The 22358-nt window shown below is 39.7% G+C and overlaps 1 protein-coding gene across 1 annotated transcript; it reads left to right on the forward strand.

Annotated features, from left to right (window-relative positions):
- Window positions 1-6908: 6908 nt before the first annotated feature.
- On the forward strand, window positions 6909-20365 carry LOC130685518 (glycine receptor subunit alpha-2-like). The gene is made up of 12 exons (XM_057508824.2): window positions 6909-7581; window positions 9671-9945; window positions 11268-11548; window positions 11908-11975; window positions 12552-12778; window positions 13925-14007; window positions 14391-14525; window positions 14609-14838; window positions 16375-16575; window positions 17082-17367; window positions 19238-19438; window positions 19517-20365. Exons 2-12 carry the CDS (start codon window positions 9788-9790, stop codon window positions 19825-19827), a joined length of 2181 nt encoding a protein of 726 aa, XP_057364807.1. The 5' UTR covers window positions 6909-7581; window positions 9671-9787; the 3' UTR covers window positions 19828-20365.
- Window positions 20366-22358: the final 1993 nt, after the last annotated feature.

Below are 22358 nucleotides of genomic sequence, written 5' to 3' on the forward strand. Positions count from 1 at the left end.
CTGTTGCATTTATTTTAGTTACCCGAATATTGTTTATATTGGCTGGTTTTCTTGGAAGAAAAGTCACTGTTAACTTAAGTATATTTGTCATTTTCAATTACGAATATAATGCGTTGGGACTTGAAAATGTGTTGTCATACATGTCAATTTTTTTCTTGTAGCTGTGTGTTCTTGCTGACAGTTGTGAAGAAAATCATATATTTTTTAAAATACTATTCTTATCCGGAAATGATGTGAATACTATTTCGCCGAAAGAGGGATCGAGTGGCAATTTGTGGGGCGGGAGTTGAGAGGGTGCAGCAATAAAAGAAGGACTCCATAAAATAGTGTTTTTGACAGTTTGCATTAGAGCAGCGTCCTGGTCCTTCATGATGACCGGATCATCATTTGCCCATATGAATATATCTATAAACGGTGTAAAATATAGAAATAGTTCTTCTCAATTTCAGCGGTGGGCATAACGTGAATTCGACGATATTACGGAATTTGTAAAGTTCTTCTTGATATTTCCCAAATGTTTAATCGTTGGTTCCTTTCCGCTTAGTTGTATGCACGAGCTATTACAAATATATGTAAAAGAGATGTAAAATATCTCAGCAATTTTCAATAAAAATGGCAGGCTTTTAACTTATTTGTAAATTGTCTTTTTTTTTGTGGTCTATATAAACATTCTTTATTGCAGGGATCTTTCTGGAACATGGACAATGTTTAGGTGGAAAGATTAACGATTGCTTTATTTTGCTCGCAATGTACTGATGGGAAAGCCCGTAAACGGAGATAAAAGAAACAGCATTGAATTAGTAATGCAGTACTCTATTATTTGGCTACAATGAACCACACAGTTGCAAAAATACCATTTCTGAAACAAAGAAAACTAATTCTACAAATAAGTAATAATGGTCAATTAAACTTTACATTGTTTAGCTCTAAACCAAACGAAATAATCTGATTTTAACACAAATAAAGAGTTGCATAGAGTCAATGTTTATTACTCCATCAGGACTCGTTCCAACAGGAAAGACTAATTGTTATTAGCATGCCCACTAATTTCATTTCACGATGGCTTGTGTATACGATGTAACACGATCAATAAATTTAATCACGTTCCGCAATTGCCACAGATCGTTATTCTTTTCGTGGTGTCCCACGAAAAAGTAATTCAAAGCGATAGGCTCGTTTCCTTGAAAAACGGTTGGAAACTAAACCCAAAACAATCAAACGAGATCAGGAGCTTGTAAACAGATCTTCCCACAATCATTTACAAAGATATACAGTGTACCATGCAATAGACGACGCGATCTATTTTGCACGCACGCGTAGGAAAAACTATTTTCAGTTTTATGATCACCCGTTTTTTTTGGGTGGTGATGTTGCAAGCTGTCGTACATTGACCTGTTTTCTCACGTGCTTCAATCCTATTGGTGGTTGTCATCAGGCCATACAAGGCTATACAAAACAATGGCCTTGGAAACTATAGGCATTTAGGTCAAATCATTTGGTATTTTCAGTTGCTAGCAATGGGGAGGGTAAACAAAAAGCTGCCACTATTTTCAATTTTGCTGCAGTGATTTGCATAAAATTCTGAATGTAAAGGGGGGATGGGTGAGCAAATGAATAGCCTCTTCTAAGATCATTGACCTTTGCATAAAATTACAGCCTTTTCCAAGGTTGAACACGTGCAAAAGGTCTAACTTTATTCAAATTCAGGAGAGGAAGAGTAAACAAATTTGCCTTTGAAGAAAATCTTGAATAAGTTAATAGTCATTACAAATAATATGTTACGTAGGGGGAATATTAAATATCTCCTTAGGTATTTTTACACAAACATACCGCCGATTTTTGTTGCTACGCAGCAGTCGATTGAATGGACAATCTCAGCGTGACACCTAGTTAGCGTTCAACTTTTCCTCGGCCTGTGCACGACGGCTTACAGTTATCAAAGGCTATATCTACTAATAACTCGTGGTCGATTGCAGCACCCGGTCTATTCACAATTCCCGATGTCCGTCTTTGTGCAGTAGTAACCTCTAACAAGCTCGTAATTATGTTGACACAAAATATACAACTAGGTTCGTTAAAGCGAATTTTTTAATTGACTATTCGATGGCAATTCATCGAAAGCATTATTGAACAGACGTGGGGGCGTTTGAGAGACCTACTCCATTATAAACGGAAATCTATGAATAATAAAGAAAAGAAATCAAGTCGACTCCTTTTTATTGGCAGGTTATATTTTTTTACATTTTCGGGCAAGGTTTTTCTTCACGTTAGTGGGAACCAAAAAAACACACGAGAGAAGGAGTTTTATGCAGTTCTTTATTGAACATAGCTGCCGGAAGGCTCTTTGGTTGGTGCTGCCAGATTTCTCGAGGTATATACACAAACGACTAATGATCCTCCTTTTTTTTTCTATTAGACATATATAGAATTTAGATGTGTTTGGCTCACATTCTGTATAAATAAAAGCGAAATTGCCGTGAGATGGGGCAGCTATATTATAGACGTATGTAATAAAACAGAATGAGGGAAAATCCATTCTATATTCCCAGCTGCTATTTATTGGAGCATTTGAATCTTTGACAAAAAAAAATTCATTTCCGTATAATTTGGAGGACATCAACAACCGTTTCGTGCTGTTTGATTGCTGGACTTTGAACATAATAGTACGTATGTACACATATAGAAAAGTTTGGCTGATCGCCTGATTCGCTACCCAAGTTCAATGAACATCAATCTTTTGTTGTCGAAATTATTTTGGTACTGCCTTCGAAACATTTATAGTTTCCATTGAAAATGGTCCGCATTTTCCTTTTTTGGCAAACAGCTTGAAGAACCATTTCAACCGCTCAAATCAAAACTCAAAAACGAAAATAAAAGCTTATTCGTTTATCGACTTGATCCAGCTGATCCGAGCTTCTGGCTAGCTTTTTCTGTAACACGTGCACAGCGTGAAAGAAAAAGGGCAGTAGGTCTTGAATTCATAATTTTCGTTGCTTGGTAAATTTTCCTTCCGTGAATCAATCGTTACGTAACTGGATTCGCGATATATCCTTCTCTAAGGCTTTGTGTAAAATCGTAAGGGGCAACGCCTTTTTATTTACAACCATCAGTGGATGTAATTGGCTTTATAGATCATTCTCTCTATGGAAATGCGTGAGCCGACCTCACAATTGTCGATGTTTACTGGCTGCCGCATGCAGCTGTTTCGTGTGTTGCCCCTCCGACATCATCAGCAACTTCTTTAACGAGAACCAGGCAACTCGCTCCGTCCCAAACTTCACAAGCCGAAGCTCGTCAATAAAAAAAAGATCAAAAGAGATCTTTTTATTTGATCGTGTATGCATTTCTTGCTTCATTTGACAGATTCGTCAGTCCACTATTTCTACATGTCGATGCATGTACGGATAGACCTCGATAGACCTCATGCGACAAAACATCCGGCTTCCACTTGACGTCAAGTCCCGTGTGACAACGACTGGCTTTCTCGTTATATACAACGGCCAGTCTCAATTGGCACGTCCGTCTGGCCCATCTGAAAAAGACAACACAGAAACAAAAAGTTATGCGTCTACTCACGTCGTACGATACATTTGTAAATCAAATTCAACTGGAAATTGGCAAACAAAAAGGAAATAGAAACGATGAAATGTTCAGGAAATGAAAGGACAAATTGGCAATCAGCACGAACTCCATTGATATAACATTCGGGAGACAAAGATTCACATTTATCCTTAACAAGCGATACAACTTGAATTTACTATAGTCGCGTAGAACACCTAAGATTCGTGCACAATAGAAAAAGAAGCTCATCTGTTCCCCATGTTCTTCTTCTCCCACGCGTTCTTTATTTCGTCTGCTCGTGTAAAAAGGCACTCTTTCAACGTTGCTAGATAAACAGTCAATAAGATTTACATCTTCTTCGCGTTCTACATACAGTTCTAGTACAAACCTCAAAAGCTTTGTGTGTATATAGTTAAACGATAGTATAATAAGATTCCTAGTTTTATCGTAACACAACATCTACTCAATGCCGTTTCTACCCTGTGTTTTCTAGTAATCAATACCATACTCGAGGGCTTCACATGAGCTTCTTTGCGGTTTGTGCCTTGATATTTATCACATCCCCTTCGATATCATGTAAAACAAAAAAAAAGAAGGGGGTGGCTCTTTATAGAAACAGGAAGATTGTCAAAAGGGAGGGAACTGATGATGAGACGCAAGAACACAAGTCAATAAATCGCTTGTCTTGCTCGTGACGTCATCGGTGACAATAGCTCCCCTCGTTATGTTGTAGAAAGGATATGTGGTTGGGCTCGCATCAATAGATTCGTACGTGTATCAGCTGGTGTCAACGAAACAGTGTCTCGCAGCCAATATTTCATTCACGCTCTTCAAATATTGGCGAATAAGGACACCCTGTCTAATCGACTGTTAAAAGTGAGAATTTAAATACAACGATGATATATCACCTGGAAATATAAAGAAATCTGAATGGATGTTCAGGGAGTTCATGTATAAAGGATTCGCAGCAATCGATTTCCCTTTTTTTTTTGCTCTAATAGAACAGCAGCGCTGTAAAGAAAAGAAGAGGTATTATACTACATGCGGGGGCAATCGAGTGATGGATGGATGCAGTCTGAAGGAAACGCGCAAACGCAGCAGCGTGAAAATAGAAGGCAATCCCGACGACGAAAAGGAGCGTAAAGAAGTGTGATAAAACGAACAGAGAAGGCCATCTATATATAACACAATCAAGAAAAAAATGGCGATGATTATTCCAGTCACGAGTTTGACCAAGTTGCTAAAATATAGCGACACTAATCAGCTGTGTATTTGAACGTGGCGTTTTCGTTGAATATTTAAGCCATCCCGTTTGTGGTGATTTTTTTTTTGACATTTATGATTTCACGCGTGACTGTGCACACGTTTTTCTTTTTTCGCCCCGTCTGATTGTTACGTACACGCACTGGAATCCACATGCGGCAGAGATGGGCTAATAATTCCCGCTGACTCTTGCACGATCCCGTAGCTTTTGTTCTCCGAAACCGGCACTTTGTCAATAATATGATGCTTTGCTGATGTCTGCTCTTTATAGTGAAATATATCCTTATATGATTATGTCCTCCTTGTGCATGTAGTGTGGCTAATTATTATGGACTTGTTATACACAGACCTATTCCTTATGTGCTGGCCTTAACATTTTTCTCGTTATACAGCGAAACTTATGAACAACGGAGGGTTAGAAAACTCTTTTCACGATAGTCATTTTCGACACGTCATAAGCAGACATGTAAAGAAAAGAAAGGGAATAAAAAAAGACAATCACTGTTGAATAGACTACCGTGTGTTTTGGAAATAATATGAAAGGGCAATTTTAAAATGAAGAAAAAAGTACAAGAAAAACAGATTTTGCACAAAAGGAAAAAAATGCAAGTTCTTTCACTTTGCTAAACGAATTGTCCGTCCCTCTTTTTTAAGACCGATATCATAAATTGAAATTTAAAATAATTGAACCGGGGATGGTAAAAGCTGCCTTGCCTTAACGTGTGGGTGAAATGGAGGATGTGCTGAACGCCAAACGGTGGACATGGAATTATAGTAATGCTTTGATACCATCCATTTGTACATGTTGCGTAACGTTGGGTGCGCAGCAAAGATCAGAACATCGATTGCCATAGCGAGCGCACCCGTCAATTAGTTGATGGAGAACCTGCATCCCATCTGTAAATTATATTCGTTGTGTGTGTGTACAGCAGCACGTTATGCATTGTATCCTTTCTTGGTATTTGGAATTGTAGATGGGACATCACACAGAGCTCGCCTAGGCTGCAACATGTCTAATTTGCGATGCGGCATCCGTTATCCATTTATTAGCAGAAACGCATTAGGTATATCGATGTAGCTTACGGAAGTGCTTTTAATGGTCTCAAAGCAATTTTAAAAAATAGTGACTTCAACCGAAGTGCGAGTAGATCTCTGTTTTTTTTGGAACAAAGGATTTCAACTGAATTTTTCATCAGAGATAGAGAAAATTCCTAGAATATACCAATAGCTTGGGAGCAATTCCATTAACTGAAAATACGAATTATAGAACAGATACTTTGCTGGAACAGCAAAAAAGGGGAAAAAAAGATTTCCTCACTTAAGCCCATCTGAAAGTGAGATAGATGAAAGTACCCATATCGTCTACGGACATATTACTTATTCGAAAACGTACCTGGTCACCTAAGCTCTCAATAGGCTTAAATACAGGTAAGGACCTCCGCATTTGATAGAAACTCCATTTGTTTACATCTGGAAATGGATGCCCATTTATTACATAGTGCCTATTCATATAATATAATTAATTTTATGGTTCTTATCTCATCCTTTAGCTTGCAAATCGTTTCGTAACGTACACGTAATTTCACCTTGACCTTACAAGTTATATCCACAATATATAAGTATTTGTTTAAATTTATCGCTGAACTAAAATGTCTTTCGTCTGCTAGCTTTAGACATTTACAAGACCCCACATTGACCTTCCAAAAATCCCACACTTTTCTTTCTTACATTGTTCTGCATACATAGCCTCTAGATTCATTTTTAGACATAACGCCCGGAGAGGAAAAAAAATATGACAAATGGATGGTAACATAAATAAGACTACGGAGCTTGTGAATATCCGACAGCCAATGGTACTTTGTAAAGCCATAACATAGAATCCAGTTTATAACTTCAAGCTTATTATTCCAGGCCTATAAGAGGACAGAGTTCCATTATGAGGAAAAAAAAGACGGTTCCAATATGTGTGCGTGCTGGACAGTATCTATACACACACACGTAGAAAATGGGCGGACGTGCGCAATGGTATAAACCTGCAGCAAGCTCCTCCCATTTTCTCTCGCCTCTGTTCAGCAGCTCTACACTACATAGAAAGTGAACATATAGACTATGTGACTTGTTCAAGTCTCCCCTCACTCTGTATGTATTTAACACTGTCTGTTGCTGCTATTCTGCTCCTGTTTGTTGCGCCGCCGCTGCTCCTGGATGATCCGCGTTTTTCTCTTCTTTTTACACACACACACACGGTGTCTCTTCTGCAGCAACCATAAAAGAAGCTGTTGGATGGCAATCCGCTTTTAGTCTCAGCCATTCGGTTGGACAGTGCTGCGTCCGCAATTGTCGTCAAAAAATTTATAGAAATTACACTGGTGACCTGAATTTGACACGGAAACATCATCAGAGCGTGAATAATATGAGTGTGAACGCTTTAACGGTATGAGGTTGTTATGTGATTGGCTTTGTGATTCCATCTGCCTCGAAAGACGGGAAAATTGTCGTCATGATCTCGTCATCAGTTGGATCCAAATTTTAGGAAATGCTGGAGATGAGAGAAATCTAAAGAAAAGGTACAACATAAGAGGCCATCCATCATTTCTTCATGTCACCTAACGTCCGGTCGACTTCTTCTTGGACGGCCACTCGGAAGAAGTAGTTTAATCCCTTGTGCGCGCTCACCATTATTTGGAAACAAAAGAAAAGGCCTAAAACAAGAGAACGAAAATTCGTATTGTAAGGAAAAAAACGATTTCCAATTAGGTACGTTTTACTTTACTCCCTCGCGCAATGGAACAATTTTTGACGGCACGTCATTTCTCGATGATCTTTTAAGAAAACGACGTTCGAAAAAATATAGTTCAAAAGAATTGAAAAGTAGAGAGAGAGAGAGCCAATCTGGCACAGGGTTTCATGTTCCATGTTCAACGTTATTAGCCTATACGTCGTTTGATTGGTTCCCTTTTGCTGTGTGTGTATTGCTATCTAACGATTTACTGGGTCTGCCATTTTTGTGTCTTCTTTTTTTTTCCTTTATTTTATTTTTCTTTTTTGGATCGTAACTGTGTATTGCTATCTAACGATTTACTGGGTCTGCCATTTTTGTGTCTTCTTTTTTTTTCCTTTATTTTATTTTTCTTTTTTGGATCGTAACTGATGTATTGTATAGAAAAAAGGAGAAAGAAAGCTTGCTCCTACAGCCTACCAAGTATTGACCACTGGTCTCAGAGAAAAATGTTCTCGATTATAACCTTATACTTGTTTATAACAAGATCATATTGAAAGCAGGAGCTTTAATTGCTATCAAGTTCATTTTGACATTTAGTTCTGTGACTAAGGCACCATACGGATGCTATTAAACAATGTTACGTATGCAAATTTAATGAACCGATGGCCAAACTCTAGGGAATTTTTAAACTTTCAACAAAAAACGTCGGATACGTTGCCGTATTATGTAGATCCAAGTTGCGCCGGAAAAAAATATCGAATCATCTAACGGCATCGTCAATACTACTCTAAATTTCGTTTTCTCAAACAGTCGAATTTAAAATTGATTTACCCTTTATTTCGTATTCTGTTTGAAACAACTTTGTTTGTCAAACGAACAGTCAACTATTTCTACGAATGTCTGAAATTCTCTATTATTCGTGAAAAGACGCACGCATCCACGTAACAAATAAAACTGTTTTTTTCTCCTTGATCGAATGAGACGTCCTATTTTTTTGTGTGTGTGCGGATGGGAGCCCCGGGGTCCGATTTCTTTTCCCTCTTCCATCACCTCGTATTAACCTGTATATAGTGCAATAACAACACAAAATTGGATCGCGTATCGACACTACTTTCGTGCGTTACCCATCTTACATTTTAAATTCTATATGGTGTCTCCATAGCACCATAGATCGGATCGACACATTTAGTCAACTTCTTTCGCTGTTATTAACCGGTCAAGTTCGTCCCGATGCAATTCTCTCGCGGACACATTCCCCCCTTCCATTATCTCGTTTGTTTTTATGTCTCGCACAATCCCTCCCTTGCGGCTTAGATAGGGGTTATTGGGTACCGTTTCGATAACGTTTAAAGACAAAAATCATTACTTTACCATAGACAGGGAGATCGGCAGTCCATAAAACGTGATACAACGTTTGAATCCGATTGGTTATTATCCATCCCTGTAAAATAAAGCGAAAAACATTTAAAAACATATCCCCATGCGCTCGTGCTTTCGTGCAAGGCTATACTTAACACAGCATTAAATACAGACGGACGTGTGTTGTGTGTGCTGTAGATGCTGCGACAAGGGATTGCTGCAATTCGTCTTGATATCGACTCTCAGGCGGAGCCTAGTTATACAAGAGTTTTGAGCCAAAAGCTGCTGTCTATATTTTCAAGTGCATTATAAGTCTAAGAATAGAGAGATGTATAAAGAGTATAAAGCAAGAAAGAAGCAAGGGTGGCCCATACTACCCCGGTCGATATGTTCTCAATATGTTACACAAGAGGCACCGTTCTATGGCAAAAGGTTTCGTCCTCTACCACCACCAATTGGCTGGTCTATATACTCATCTACATATGTGGTATCCCTTCTATGCTAGTCATACATCTTTTTTCTTCCTTGATCCTCCCTTTTTTTCGCCATCGTAGACGACTATGGAATCCATAACAAAAGATGTGCTCCACTTGCAGGCTGTCTCACATATTTATAGACTATCAGCAAATCAGCTTGTAATCTTCTGTTCTTGTAGATTTTTTACAAGCGCTGACTTTCTCTCTGCACGTTTTTAGAGAAATAAGCCAATGATAAATTTGCCATTAGACCTAATTATTAAATGAGAAAAAAATCTTTAATTTCTAGGGCGATCTGCTACATGAAGAATTCGAGGATTTATACCTTTTTATAATAAGATTTACAACAAAATTCTTTCGAAGAGAATTTGTTTCGTTGTGCTGCCGTTGTGCTTCATCAAAGAGGATGAAAGGACGACTCCTCTTTCTGGATTCATCTACTACTTTCGTTCATCGACCATCTCAGCTACTGTTTCCACTCGCTTTTCTAATGCTACTCTTCCCATCGTCGCTCGTGGTCGTTACATCGGAGCCCGTCACGAAACCCAACACTCCATTGACTTTGTAAGTTAAAAACAGAGAAAAAAAAATTGATTCTTTAAGTATGCTATATAAAGAAATTCATGTGAAATTCTCTTGAAAAACTGGATGACTCACCACACATGGAAAGGAATGATGTTCATTCAAAGATAACTAAGCAAACGAATCGGCATGCTGTCATGATCACAGAGTTTTTTTCGCAACAGCGACCGCAATCCTTCTGAACTAACTCTTCCTCCAATCACGATAGAAAAGGTCCGAAAAAAAGGAATGGTTGAACTGTTTGATCTTGAAGAGGGACATCAGTCGAAAGAGCACACGTACCTATATGCGAATTGCCGGTTCAACGGATTCTTCTGATGTTGAAAAATTGTGTTGAACAGCTACCAATTGGATGGTAGCAACATTTGGCTGATTGGCTTTTCGGTCACATGCTCGTGTTCACCGAGCTCAAACCAAAGAAAAGTCGGACAGAGAAAATGACCTTGTTAGGCTATCCATACATGTGTGGATATTATCCTGCTGTCAATGAAACAGAGGGGAAGGGTTCAATAATCCGACATTGAATATAAAATCGTATTACCTGATTCGGTGATTCCTTTTCGCCAAACTTTTTTTTTACGTTTCCCTTCGTCGTTGACACAGAAACTAGAAAACAAGTGGTCAGTTCTAATGAATGCTGAGGTGCATAAATCTTGACAGCTTAAATCCTATGACACATTTAAAGAGAATAAACTTAAACACGAAAACACAGAAATGTGAAAAATAGCAGTGCAAAAGTTTTGCACAGCTGTGCTCATTATTACGCCATTGCTGCGGTAGCACCATTCAGAGATTCACTTGTTTTACACGTGTGCGAGAACACTGGAGACCATACTGCTTTATACATTCCCTCTAAAGTTCCCCCACTTCTCGCGAAAACACTATACGCCCGTCTACGTGCAGAGAGCATCAACTTCTTGATTAACAACACAGAGAGGATCCTTTGCGATGAGTTTACTCCATGCCAAAGTGTTACTTTTCTCCTGTATTTTTTTTCCCGCCAACTCAGAGTGAAATTCTCACTCTGCTCTGCAAACTCTGTTTTGTTGTGTTTATATTGCCTCAGGGTCTCTCTGGAAAGAGCCATATCTTTGCGTTACAACACCCAAAGCGTACATTGAACTAAATATACCCGATGGAATATACTCGTAGAAAACGGAAGGTGATACTGGTGTTAAGTGTCTTTTGAGTTGCACTGCACAGATCTTGCCACCTCGTTTGCCGATATGCTGAGACGAAGCATCGGCTGTATTGCCACATCTAATTTTTTAAACTTCATTTTCGTTTCATTTTTTATTTCAAAGCGGTAGTGAAAGTAGCTATTATAGTCGGAAAAAAACGAGTGCCGATTCTTTGGCTGATATGAAACCGACGTCAGTAGCTGATCTTATGGAAAATTACGATTTTGAACAAGCCAACAATCCGTCAACGTCGCAGCTACCTCCGGGTAGTGACGAAACGTTCATTACGCGCCAAAATGTTGTTCATCACCACCACCAACAGACGGATATTCCACTCCAGTTGAGCGACATCCTACCAGCCGATCGTCGGTCCTACGACAAAATGGAACCACCAAAAAGAGATGGTATTGTTAATTATGGAAATATATGTAGTGCGTAGAATAAGCTTGTAGAGTATATGCACAGAGGAGCAATCACAAGTAATAATCAAGACAGAATTTTGGAAGAGTTTGTCAAGATGTAGACGGGGATTTACTTACTTTAATCGAGTTGCTGTACATTGAATTGCATAGAAATATGATTTTCAGAAGCTTTTCTGCATTCATAGTAACATTCATTTCTTATGGGGTTTTATCTTTTGAAATGTTAAGTAGAAATTTTAAGTTTGCTGTTTAATGTTTAGATGCACTTTCATTCTAGAATTTTGATAAAAGCTTCAGAATACTTGTACAATGTGTTTCCATTTTGTTTTGTCGAAAAAAAGGCAAACCGACGACCGTCTTCTTCCACGTCACCGTCATGAGTTTGGATTCCATCGACGAGAGCTCAATGGTAAGTGTGTCTACACGAGATTCTTTTTTTCTTATTTGCCCGTTTCCCTTTTACATGTGTATATGGATTTGCGTAGTGACACACTGTCGAAAAAGCGTGGGCCGGATGTTGTGTCGAGTGAACGCTTTAGACTGGGTCTAAGATGTACACGTAAAGGATACAGAGTTGGTCGATTGCTATGGTTACACACACACACAAGACCAAACTAACTCTTCTCGTGTGTCTGTAGTCTCTCAATTGGATTGCTGATTTCGTGTAGACGTCCACGAACCACTGCAACGATTCTTCTCGGTCTTTTTTGGAGTAGGAGACGGATACTTGTTTGTGTGTAAATCAACAGCAACAGGAACGTTGTCCAACGTCGAAACGATTTAAATGCTTGAAACAACTTTATGTTGTCGTTGCATTGACGTTAAATAAACAAAAAGATCGTTCAGAGACGAATGGATGACGTTCAATAGAATCACATAACCGATCAAAACGTAGAAATGGTTTTTGATAATCTATGAAAACTAAGCAGTTCTATTTTATTGTTCATCCCACGTTCTGTAAATGGCATCCCACGCGAAAACACAGACGTTCGCGGCCGACATTTTCTTCTCGCAAACGTGGCAAGATTACCGGCTGCGTTTCCCGGACAACCTGACGGCCGACTACCGACTGCTGCCCACCTCCTGGCTCAATTCCATGTGGAGACCCGACTCGTTTTTCAAAAACGCCAAAAAAGTCACTTTCCAGGATATCACCATACCCAACCACTACATCTGGCTCTACAAGGATAAGAGCATTCTCTACATGGTCAAGTAAGAATCTTTTCATTCCATGTCGTCATTGCTTTAACTCAAATGTACAGTTCTGATTCTGTGTATGGCCGTTTTCTTTTCCCAATGGGGGGAAACAGTAAAGGATCACCTCGATCGATTTCTCAGTGAAAGTTGGTGAACGACGGTGCACCGGTTTGTTTGTCGCTATGTGTAAAACGCGAGGGACGAAAAATTCAATTCCTTGAGAACGAGGGAAAGCTATTAAATAGATCTATATTGCATCGAGAGAAAAATAAATATCGTTTGATCTTTTTTTTTTATTGAAGCGGGTAGGCAATAGAGCGTCTTTATTTATGTATAGGGGGAAAGTGGGGGGGGGGGGGGCGGACTTTGTTTACTATGTGCGTTGCCACCATAGTATAGTATCTTCTCCCTAATGTAATGGGATAGTTACAGCCTACGGTTATATTACCGTTACGGAACGAAATCCCGATTACATTGATCCCTATCCTTAATATCAGTCTCTTCACGACAATTTTCTTTTTTACCTATTAATCAATAAACAGCCAATAGCTATTTAGCTCCTTTTTTCCTGTCCGCATTCAGTCTGGGATTATTACATTGTGCATGTCCGACATTTTCCCGTTTGATGCGATGAAGAGATCTTTCAAGTGTCAATTAAGCCCATCAGATCAATTCGAAGTTAGACTTTGTACCTATTAAAATGATGGACTCCTTTCTCGGCCCGTCTTGGCCAATCTCTTTGATAAGATGCGTAATGTAAGTTGCCCAACAAGTTCGCATTAGGCTGCCTGAATATGATATTTCCTCGCAAATACTTTTCAGTTAGTAAAAAAAAAAATCATTTGAAAAAATTGTGTAATTTTTAAATGGTTGAAGAAGTTATGTATAAAATGCAGCCGAGTGTGGGAATGAATTTCTTAGAATCGTCTCGTAATGTAAAGGGTATAAGAAGAGCGATGCTAATTGGATCTTGAATGGAACGGAAATTACCTAAATAAAAAGGTGTACCAGAAAGCGGGAAAATGAGGACGTTCAAACTTTGCTATTACCAACAGCGTCCTGAATTTTAACAAACAATATTTTTGCATGTGTTGCCATAAATCATTTGATTTTTCATTTTTTCTTCATTTTCAATGCCATCTATGAAAACAAAAAATGCAGATTGACGTTGATCCTGTCGTGCTCGATGAATTTCCATCTCTACCCGCACGACACGCAGCAGTGCGCCATGAAGATTGAAAGTCGTAAGTGAACAGTTCTATAAACGCAATGAATACTAGCATAAGAATCGATAGCATCAGGCTTAAACATCTCTATTGTACACGTCATCATAGAGCATGTATGGACTTGATTATCAACATCAAAGAAAGGGAGAGATAGCAAATGATTGCAACAGTTTGCTGATGTGTATCGAGTTAATGGTTTTCGCTATTTCAGTGAAGGCACAATCCCATTTCTCGCATGCAAAATCATAAATCATCGTGGCAATTGAGCGGATCCCGTTCGCATCCGTTTTCAAATGCTGCGATGGGAAATGCGAATGGAAATGCGGAAATAGACAAAATAAATCCTGGCAATGATTTATTTGATATCGATCGTCTTTTATTTTTTTTATTTTTTAAACAAGTTTCTCACACGACGGACGATTTAGTTTTCAATTGGGAATTGAAAACGCCTTTAGTCGTCGACGACCGCATCGAACTGCCGCAATTAGACCTCGTCAATTCGGCCATTGGCGACTGCCTTCAAGTGTATTCCACCGGTAAAAAAAACGCTTTAAATCAATTAGCTCTTAATGAATCATCATAATAAAAACCCTCCCTTTTTATTATGGCCACGATGAAGGTAATTTCACATGCTTGGAGGTGATCCTCTCCTTCCGACGCCGTCTCGGCTACTATCTGTTCCACACGTACATCCCAACATGCCTGATCGTCGTCATGTCCTGGATCTCCTTCTGGATACGGCCGGAAGCCGTGCCGGCACGAGTCACGCTGGGAGTCACATCCCTCCTGACGCTGCACACCCAGCATGCCAATTCGCAGAAGGCTCTGCCACCCGTCTCTTACATTAAGGTCAAGTCAATCGTGAATAATCGATTGCTTTTGCGTGTTTACCTACCCGCGTCTAGACGATACATTTGTCCCTTTCGGGCATTCAATGGCACTGCACAGTCAAACATGGCTGATCTATCTGAACAAGTATTGAAATCGATACCGCGGCCAGGTCGCTTTATCGTCCCGCCCAGTATTTTTCGCCCCTAAAAAAAAAAAAATCCATGTTGGCAAGGAAGTATTCCCTGGTTGGAAAAAAAAGGGACGAATCAGTATGTAGCGATGGAAACCAAACAGTAAACAATAGGATTTGCATTCATATCGATTTAAGACGTCGTGGGTGATTGTGTGTCCGTATCGCAGTGGGCTGCACGATTGCGTTTTAGCGATCCATATTTTTTGGGGAGTGCGAAGGATTTTGGATGGAGGGATTGACAATTTTTCCAAGTCAAATGAATCCTGGAGATCTACAGGGAAATCCTTTTGTATAAGAAATATCTTTTTCGAGCTTGACCCTACACAAGGCGAAGATGCCCACAAAGATATTGTACAGACAATCCGCAATATTCCGCGTCGGGAACAACAACAGAGCGGAAATGAGTATGTAAATATATAACAAAAGTATATATACATATAGATATTATACATAGCTAGGGAGAGTCCTCCCCCCTACTTTTTTTATTATTATTCAAATTTCCATCGTGATGACAAAGTATTAATTCCAACTGAAAAGTCTCACTTTTATTTCTTTACATTTATACATGGTCGCATTTTTATATCTCAGCCCTGCTCGCCAAGTTTATCATAGCGTGTGATGATAAAAAAAAAGGATACGAAAAAAAAAGAATATCAAAGTAAGAGGTCGGTCACATTCCGGATGGATGCAAACCTCTTCTTTCTTTTTTTTTTTTGCATGCAACCGCGAACCGCAACGATGGATGTACGTCACGGTCTGGAATAGATCGAAGTTTTGCTAGTACATATATGTATTTTTCTCCTCTTGAAACTCGTGGCAAGTTGACCGACAAACAACGATTTAGTGTGAAAAAGTTAACGTTAAAAAAGAAAAAAAAAAGTACTTGGGTATTTGCGATGAGCTTTTGTGTGTCCAGCTGGACAAGGAGCAATCGGATCCGATGGCTGGCCAAAACTCGAAAAAAAAAAGAATAAAAGAACGGAAGGCATAGATCATCAAACTCTTTAACTTCTTTGAATATTTTTTTTCCGTGTTTATGCGGTTTAGAAATAAAAATTATCTTTTTTGGAAGGAGTTGAAAAATGTTTTGGTTGCGTGCGCATCTCATTGCTTTTTGACATTTGATGAATAGACAAGACGCCAGCGAGAGGGCTGATATGTTGAAATGCCGTTAAAGAAATCGATGGTAGCCAACAGCGACGCTGGATTAACTATTCGTCCTCGAAACGTTATTCCCCCCATCCTTTTTCTTCGAAAAAAAAAAGAACTGATAGAAACTCACGCAAAGCCCAAAGAGCTTTCGTTCTCCAAGTGCAAAGACTTAAAAAAAAAATGAACTTCTTTTTTTGTGAACGTTGTAGGCTATTGACGTGTTCATGTCCGGCTGCACCGTCTTCGTCTTTTTCTCGCTGATGGAGTACGCCCTGGTCAACATCCTCATGGGCGACATCGTCGACGGCGAAGAGAGCGCCCTCAAGAAAGGCATGAAGTCCATGTTTATGACATCCGGTGGCAACAACAGGGGCGGATCGTCTCGAGTGCCAACGACGACCAGTCAACAAGTATGTAGCCACGTTCCAATCTTAAAAAATACTGTATACGCTAAAATGTTTGATAGTTCATTAGTCTTATTTTAAAAGGGAATCTCTTGTATTCAATGAGGCCATTCCCGGAGATCAGGTTTTTAAAAAAATTTATCGTAAGCGATGTATTGATCCCGCTCGTCTGTTTTGGATATGGAACGGTGATGTAATTCAAAGGAAAATGCATGAAAGCATCTGGATGTCATTACATCCGAATTCCAGCACCCACAGGAGGCAACAATGAGAGATAGAGCTCTGTTATAACATAATAAGCAGTAGGCCTATCAAACATTTATTTGATGAGTTCGAGGGCTATCGTTTTTCGTGAAGAGCAATTGTAACACGAAACGACGCCAATAGTATTTTATAATTGCCCACCAAAGTTCGTGACTTTGTGTTCGCTTTTGACAGCACATGTTTGTTTTAGCTTTCGTCCTAATTGTGTTTCGCTTGTTTCCATTTTATGGACGTGGTCCTTTCAACAGTTGATGGAAATCCAACCGCATTGCATGCTGAAGAATCCCGCAGCGCAGCCGTCAACGTCGATGCAACGATCGAAGAGTATGATGACACCATCGATGAGTTGTTACAGACCACAACAACAGCAGACGAGATGCGCTAGCAGCCGACAGCATCACGCCGTGGAAATCCATCATCTGGACGATGAGAGCGGATCGTTGGCGGGGAGACTGGCTGGCAGATCGCCTTCGCTCGCCGAACAACGAAGAGAACCACAAACAATCATTCCGGCCGCAGTTTCTTCTCGACATGGTAATAACACATTTTTCATCCTGAAATATTTAGATTTTTAAAATAATAATTAGTTTTTTTTCCATGGCATAACTGATAACGATACGATCCGATTACGTGACTGGGCGATTTTTTGTCCTAGATGAGGATATGCAGTCATCTTATAATAGAGATTATAAGAGAGTGTGTACGCCATTAGTACTTGTAAAAAAAAGAGGGGGAAAGGAAGGGGAAAAAATACGAAGCAAAAGCATCTCATTAGAATCGAAGGAATGCATAAAACACAATCATAACGAGGGTTACTGATGAACAAGAGCCGGTACGAGCACCTCAAAGCTCAAATCTTTTTTTTTTTTTTTTATCCGTCTCTAATTAAAACTGGAGCCGTCTAATTTTATTAAGTGTTGAAACGACGTGAACGAGCTGAGAAAATGAAATCATCGTCGGGGGGCACATTTTCTAAAGTGATGTATTCTCGAACGATGTCTGATCTCATTTGCATCGTCGTGCGCTTTTTTTTTTTTTAAGTTTTTGTTATGTCCTTTCATCATCCGATTTTCTGTCAAATTTCTTTCGTTTTCTCGTGTGCGGTCCTGATACGAGGACCGAATCTTGCATCTCATTAAGAATGTCCTGTCTTTAACCCGACCCGTCTGAACTTGTCCGGGCGCGTGCTGTTGCCATAGTTGCAACTGTCTTGTTAATGAACCGAAACTGCTCCACAACCTTAGCATCGTCAACTTTGATTTACAAAAAATAATTTCATGTTCAACGTGGGCCCAAGACGAAACTCTGTAAACTCAACAGCGTTCTCTTTCCGGAGCTTGGCTTGCCTCATCAGCCAAACCGGTGTTACATTTAAATACGGTCCGTATCGCTTCCACACCGCATCGTTTAAATTAGAATTTGATATCCTTTTTTTTGTGTGTGTAGAACTTTTTGGGCGTCGGTAAACTTTAAAATTGATTGATTTATTTTTTTTTTTTTTCCTCTTGGGGGGAACATCTGTCAGTTCTTCAGGACGACATCTTTTTTTTTGCGTGTGATCCATTTCAATAGCGATCACGATCCTTCTGGCATCGACGCCTTCATCAGGGAAATAAAAGGTCGCCAGGAAAGGGTCTTATAAAAATATATATACAGTATGCCTATAGTTTTTTGTCAATTTCGATTTCTAAAGACTTTGTTTTTGATGGAGTCTTTATAACATGTCCTTTCACGTGAGCATACAGAAAATGCTTAACTTTGTCCTCGCGGGACCCGTCGGAAACTTTTTTATTTGGGAAAAGTTTTGATGGTTTTTGATTTTGTCTGTGCCCGTAGAGAGAAGGCGACAAACAAAACCCATTTAGAACGCACACTAGAACAACCTCTTTAAAAGAAATATAAATAAATTGTCAAATTATTATTTAAAAAAAAACTAAACCATGGAAATAGAACGACCTTAACCGTGTCGCTAAGTACTTATTGAGCGCGTATAAATGATGCGTTTGTATACGTGAAAAGATAGCGCCCGTCTTACATTGTGTGTCTATAAAACCGTGCGTGATTGGTATTTGGGAGATTGGGTCGGCCTACGTGTGTAGACCGGAAGTAGGAATTACAGTCGTACGCGCTGCAGCGCGCACAAGAGCACAATAAAAGTTAAAGTATTTATATACAATGTATATATGTACGTCCTAGTAAGGATCATAAAAGTGATCTTCTAGATGAAAGAAAGGGAAGTGTATGAGAAGAAAGTCATTATTCCGGTTGAGTGCATTCGTTCGAGGATCTAAAGGATCATTGAATTTTTTCAATCAGGAATTGTCGTCTGCATTTGCCTTCCATATTTGATTGATTTTGTTTTTGAATTCGCTCCCTTTTTATTGTGCTCTATAACGACAAACAGCTTGCCGTCAGCAAGTGCAAGAGACGAGCCTCCAATTGAGTCAACAATTGAACGCCATTTTGCCGTCGGCGGAGGATTGTCCAATTTCGCCACAAACGCCGTCCATCTGCACCGCAGTCCAGCGTAAGAAAAGCAACACAATTGGACATCCAGCGACAACGGAGAACGGTCGCCTGCCTCTTATTTCTTCCCTCCATTCCGGTACACCCATTTCACCATTAACATATAAATTCAACATTAAAAAAAATAATAAATAAATGTTTTCTTTTAAAAATGAAGCTGGAAAAACAGCGGACCCCGGTGGTAATCATTCTAGGCCGACCATATCAGCGGCCAGCCCTCCAGCGACGCCGGGACGTCGGGCACAACACCAGGCGCACGTTCACGGCCATCAATTTCAGAGCCCCAATAGCCCGATGAGCTCGCTCAATCTCGCGCAATTGCGTCGGGCCAGAGCTATTGCCGTCGATCGGATTTCCCGCACCTGCTTCCCGCTCAGTTTCTTTCTCCTCAATGTTATCTATTGGTCGGTTTTCCTCAATAGCGGAGACGACCTTAATCTTCCTCCACAAAGCGCCGGCCAGCCCTGAATTGCAACTTTAAAGAAAAACAGATTCGTTTTTTTTTTTGGAATGAGTTTTTAATATGCATAAGACTTTACACAAGTTACTATTTACATTTAAAAGAAATTTGCATAATTTATCATATAAGACAATAGTAGTACTCACTACGTTACAATTATTACTTTTAACTCTATTTACACCCATACACACACGTAACATCACAATTTGCAAAATAGGGATTTTATACTTACGATTTGCATATATAGTCGAAAATGTTCCTTTTCGCCACCTATAGACGAATTTCCACCCTTTTGTTTCATTGCTACCCATTTTGTACATATTCACCGATCTTCCACGTTCACCATCCTCTCATCTGCATAACGTGATTAAGTTCATTGTCTTTTACTACCACACCAACCGCGTGGTGTCGAGGGTCTCAAATGTGTCCCCGATTTAAAAGAAAATGGCACCACTTTCTTATTACTACAAATGAAAGATGATAATACCAAAAAAAAAATAGACAAAATGGAACACTATATTAAATAAAATCTACAACGTTTGAAAATTGTCTTGCCATTTTAAAACAATGTTTAAAACTAGTTATTCGATAATCAATAGTGAACAACAACCTTTATGGATTTCTCGTCGATCGCTTCGATCCTCTCGGAACGGACAAAAAGCGGGAGGCTGGGCGTACATCGGATCTCGTTGTTAAGTCGCTTTTCGCCTGTGGTATTTTGCCTCGTTTTCTGCTTGATTCAACAGCGCCACCATCCTGTAATCACGTACGAAATGGTACGTGACTCAACGACATGTCCCTTGCCTGCCTAGCCGTTCATACGCAGCAAGGAGGGCCACTAGAGTTGGCCGTATACTTTTCGGATACAAGCCGTTGGTCTTGTGCATAAAGAATAGGCCAAGAAGAAAAATGTTCCAATTCATCGCCAAAAAGGCGGGCTGTGTGATTTCCTTTAACAAGGCATTCTTTCCCCATTCCTTTACTCCATTTGACTTTCGATTATTTCAATTGAGCAACCGTCGCCCAATTATGAAACACACAAGGGAAAATAACACGCTCAGCAATACTTGTGACCGTCACTTATGAGCGTGTATAGCTTTTATCGATTGGTTTAAGGTTTTTTCTTTCACGCTGTTTTTAACGATCACGTTAGGTCGGATGAGAGCGTTAAACAAACACACCCACAGGCCCATGGGTGTGGCTCATAATAATAAAAGACTAATTCGTTTTGTTTTTCCGCTCTCCAAAACCATCGTGATTTTATGCTATTTTTCAACAAAAAAAGAAACAATTTCATAAGGGTATGAAATGGGCCGCCCTAACTCGCATAAAGAATTTGATTTATTGCCACGTATCCGGTGAATGATATAACGAACGTGCATGGAGGCAAACAAGGAGGGTTGACAGGCTTTCTGTACTTGGACGGCTGCGAGCGCACGTACGTTATGTGTGATGATGGCGCACGTCCAACCCGACGTGGCCAGTCATCATTAACCGCATAGTTTTACAAAACACACACAAACCTCCGGCCCCTTTTGCTAACTCAGGACAAGCAAATATTGATTCAATCTCAACTACCCCATGAACTTAATCTATTTCTATATTAAAACGTATCCTGTTTGGATATACTGCACGTATGAGTATTTGATTATATGCTTTCCGCCCCAATGTTCTGCTACGCATACCGTTAACGTGAAACAATTCGTATTTACCTTTTGCAAGGGTAAAAAAGTAACGAATGCCTCATGTTTCCATTATAATTCAGCCGGGCAATTCAGTTAACGAAGGAGAAGAAGGTTGGGAAAGATTGATCCCTGCAAGGGACATTCGTTTGATTCATAAAAGGCACACGGTTGACAGCTCACACGATCACGGCGAGAAACAATCGAGATTGGCTGGATTCATCGGGTCCGCAATGATCCGCCCCGAAAGGTCTTTACGGTGTTTGACGATTGCCTAATCTAATCTTTATTCCAGAAATCGAACAGGGTGAGAATGCAAACAATTGAAAGAAACCGGTTTTCCTTTTCTTTGGCCACGACTTTCCCTGACGATCACTAGGCAACGGACACTGATGCGGCCGTACGGTTCTTTGACGAATCTAATCAGTAAAAGGGAAAGTAAGATGAACAACTAAGCCATGTAAAAAAAAAAGATAGATGGTGTATAACGAGCTAGACACAAAGCAGAAAAATCGGTAGACAAGATCTAGTGTCAGCGTGCATCAAAAAGCTTCAGGCACAAAGATAAATTGACTTCCCTTTTTTTGTTCTCTTTTAACGGCCTCCATCTATTGTCACCGTTAGGGTCCTTCGCACCAAACGGTTCAGGTCCTAAATGCATTTTTTTTCTTAAGGAAACGAATCGAAAGACAATAAAGTAGAACTAAAAAGGCAGAAAAAGATCGGGGCCCGTGACTCGGTGAGTGAAGTGAACCAATCAGCGAGAAAGCGGAGATCGATCGTCGGCCGAATACACACGTGAAAGAAAATAGGAAATATATTCGAGCAAGCAAAAATGGGCGTGACGAGGATTCTCA

The sequence above is a fragment of the Daphnia carinata genome, chromosome 3 (genome assembly GCF_022539665.2).
Source record: "Daphnia carinata strain CSIRO-1 chromosome 3, CSIRO_AGI_Dcar_HiC_V3, whole genome shotgun sequence".
Taxonomy (NCBI): Eukaryota; Metazoa; Arthropoda; class Branchiopoda; order Diplostraca; family Daphniidae; genus Daphnia; species Daphnia carinata.

Coding starts and splice junctions, on each gene's coding strand:
- LOC130685518 (XM_057508824.2), top strand. CDS start 9,788: ATGAAAGGACGACTCCTCTTTCTGGATTCATCTACTACTTTCGTTCAT. Junction 14,008..14,390: donor CGCCATGAAGATTGAAAGTC/GTAAGTGAACAG, acceptor TTTTTAAACAAG/TTTCTCACACGACGGACGAT. Junction 16,576..17,081: donor CAACGACGACCAGTCAACAA/GTATGTAGCCAC, acceptor TCCTTTCAACAG/TTGATGGAAATCCAACCGCA.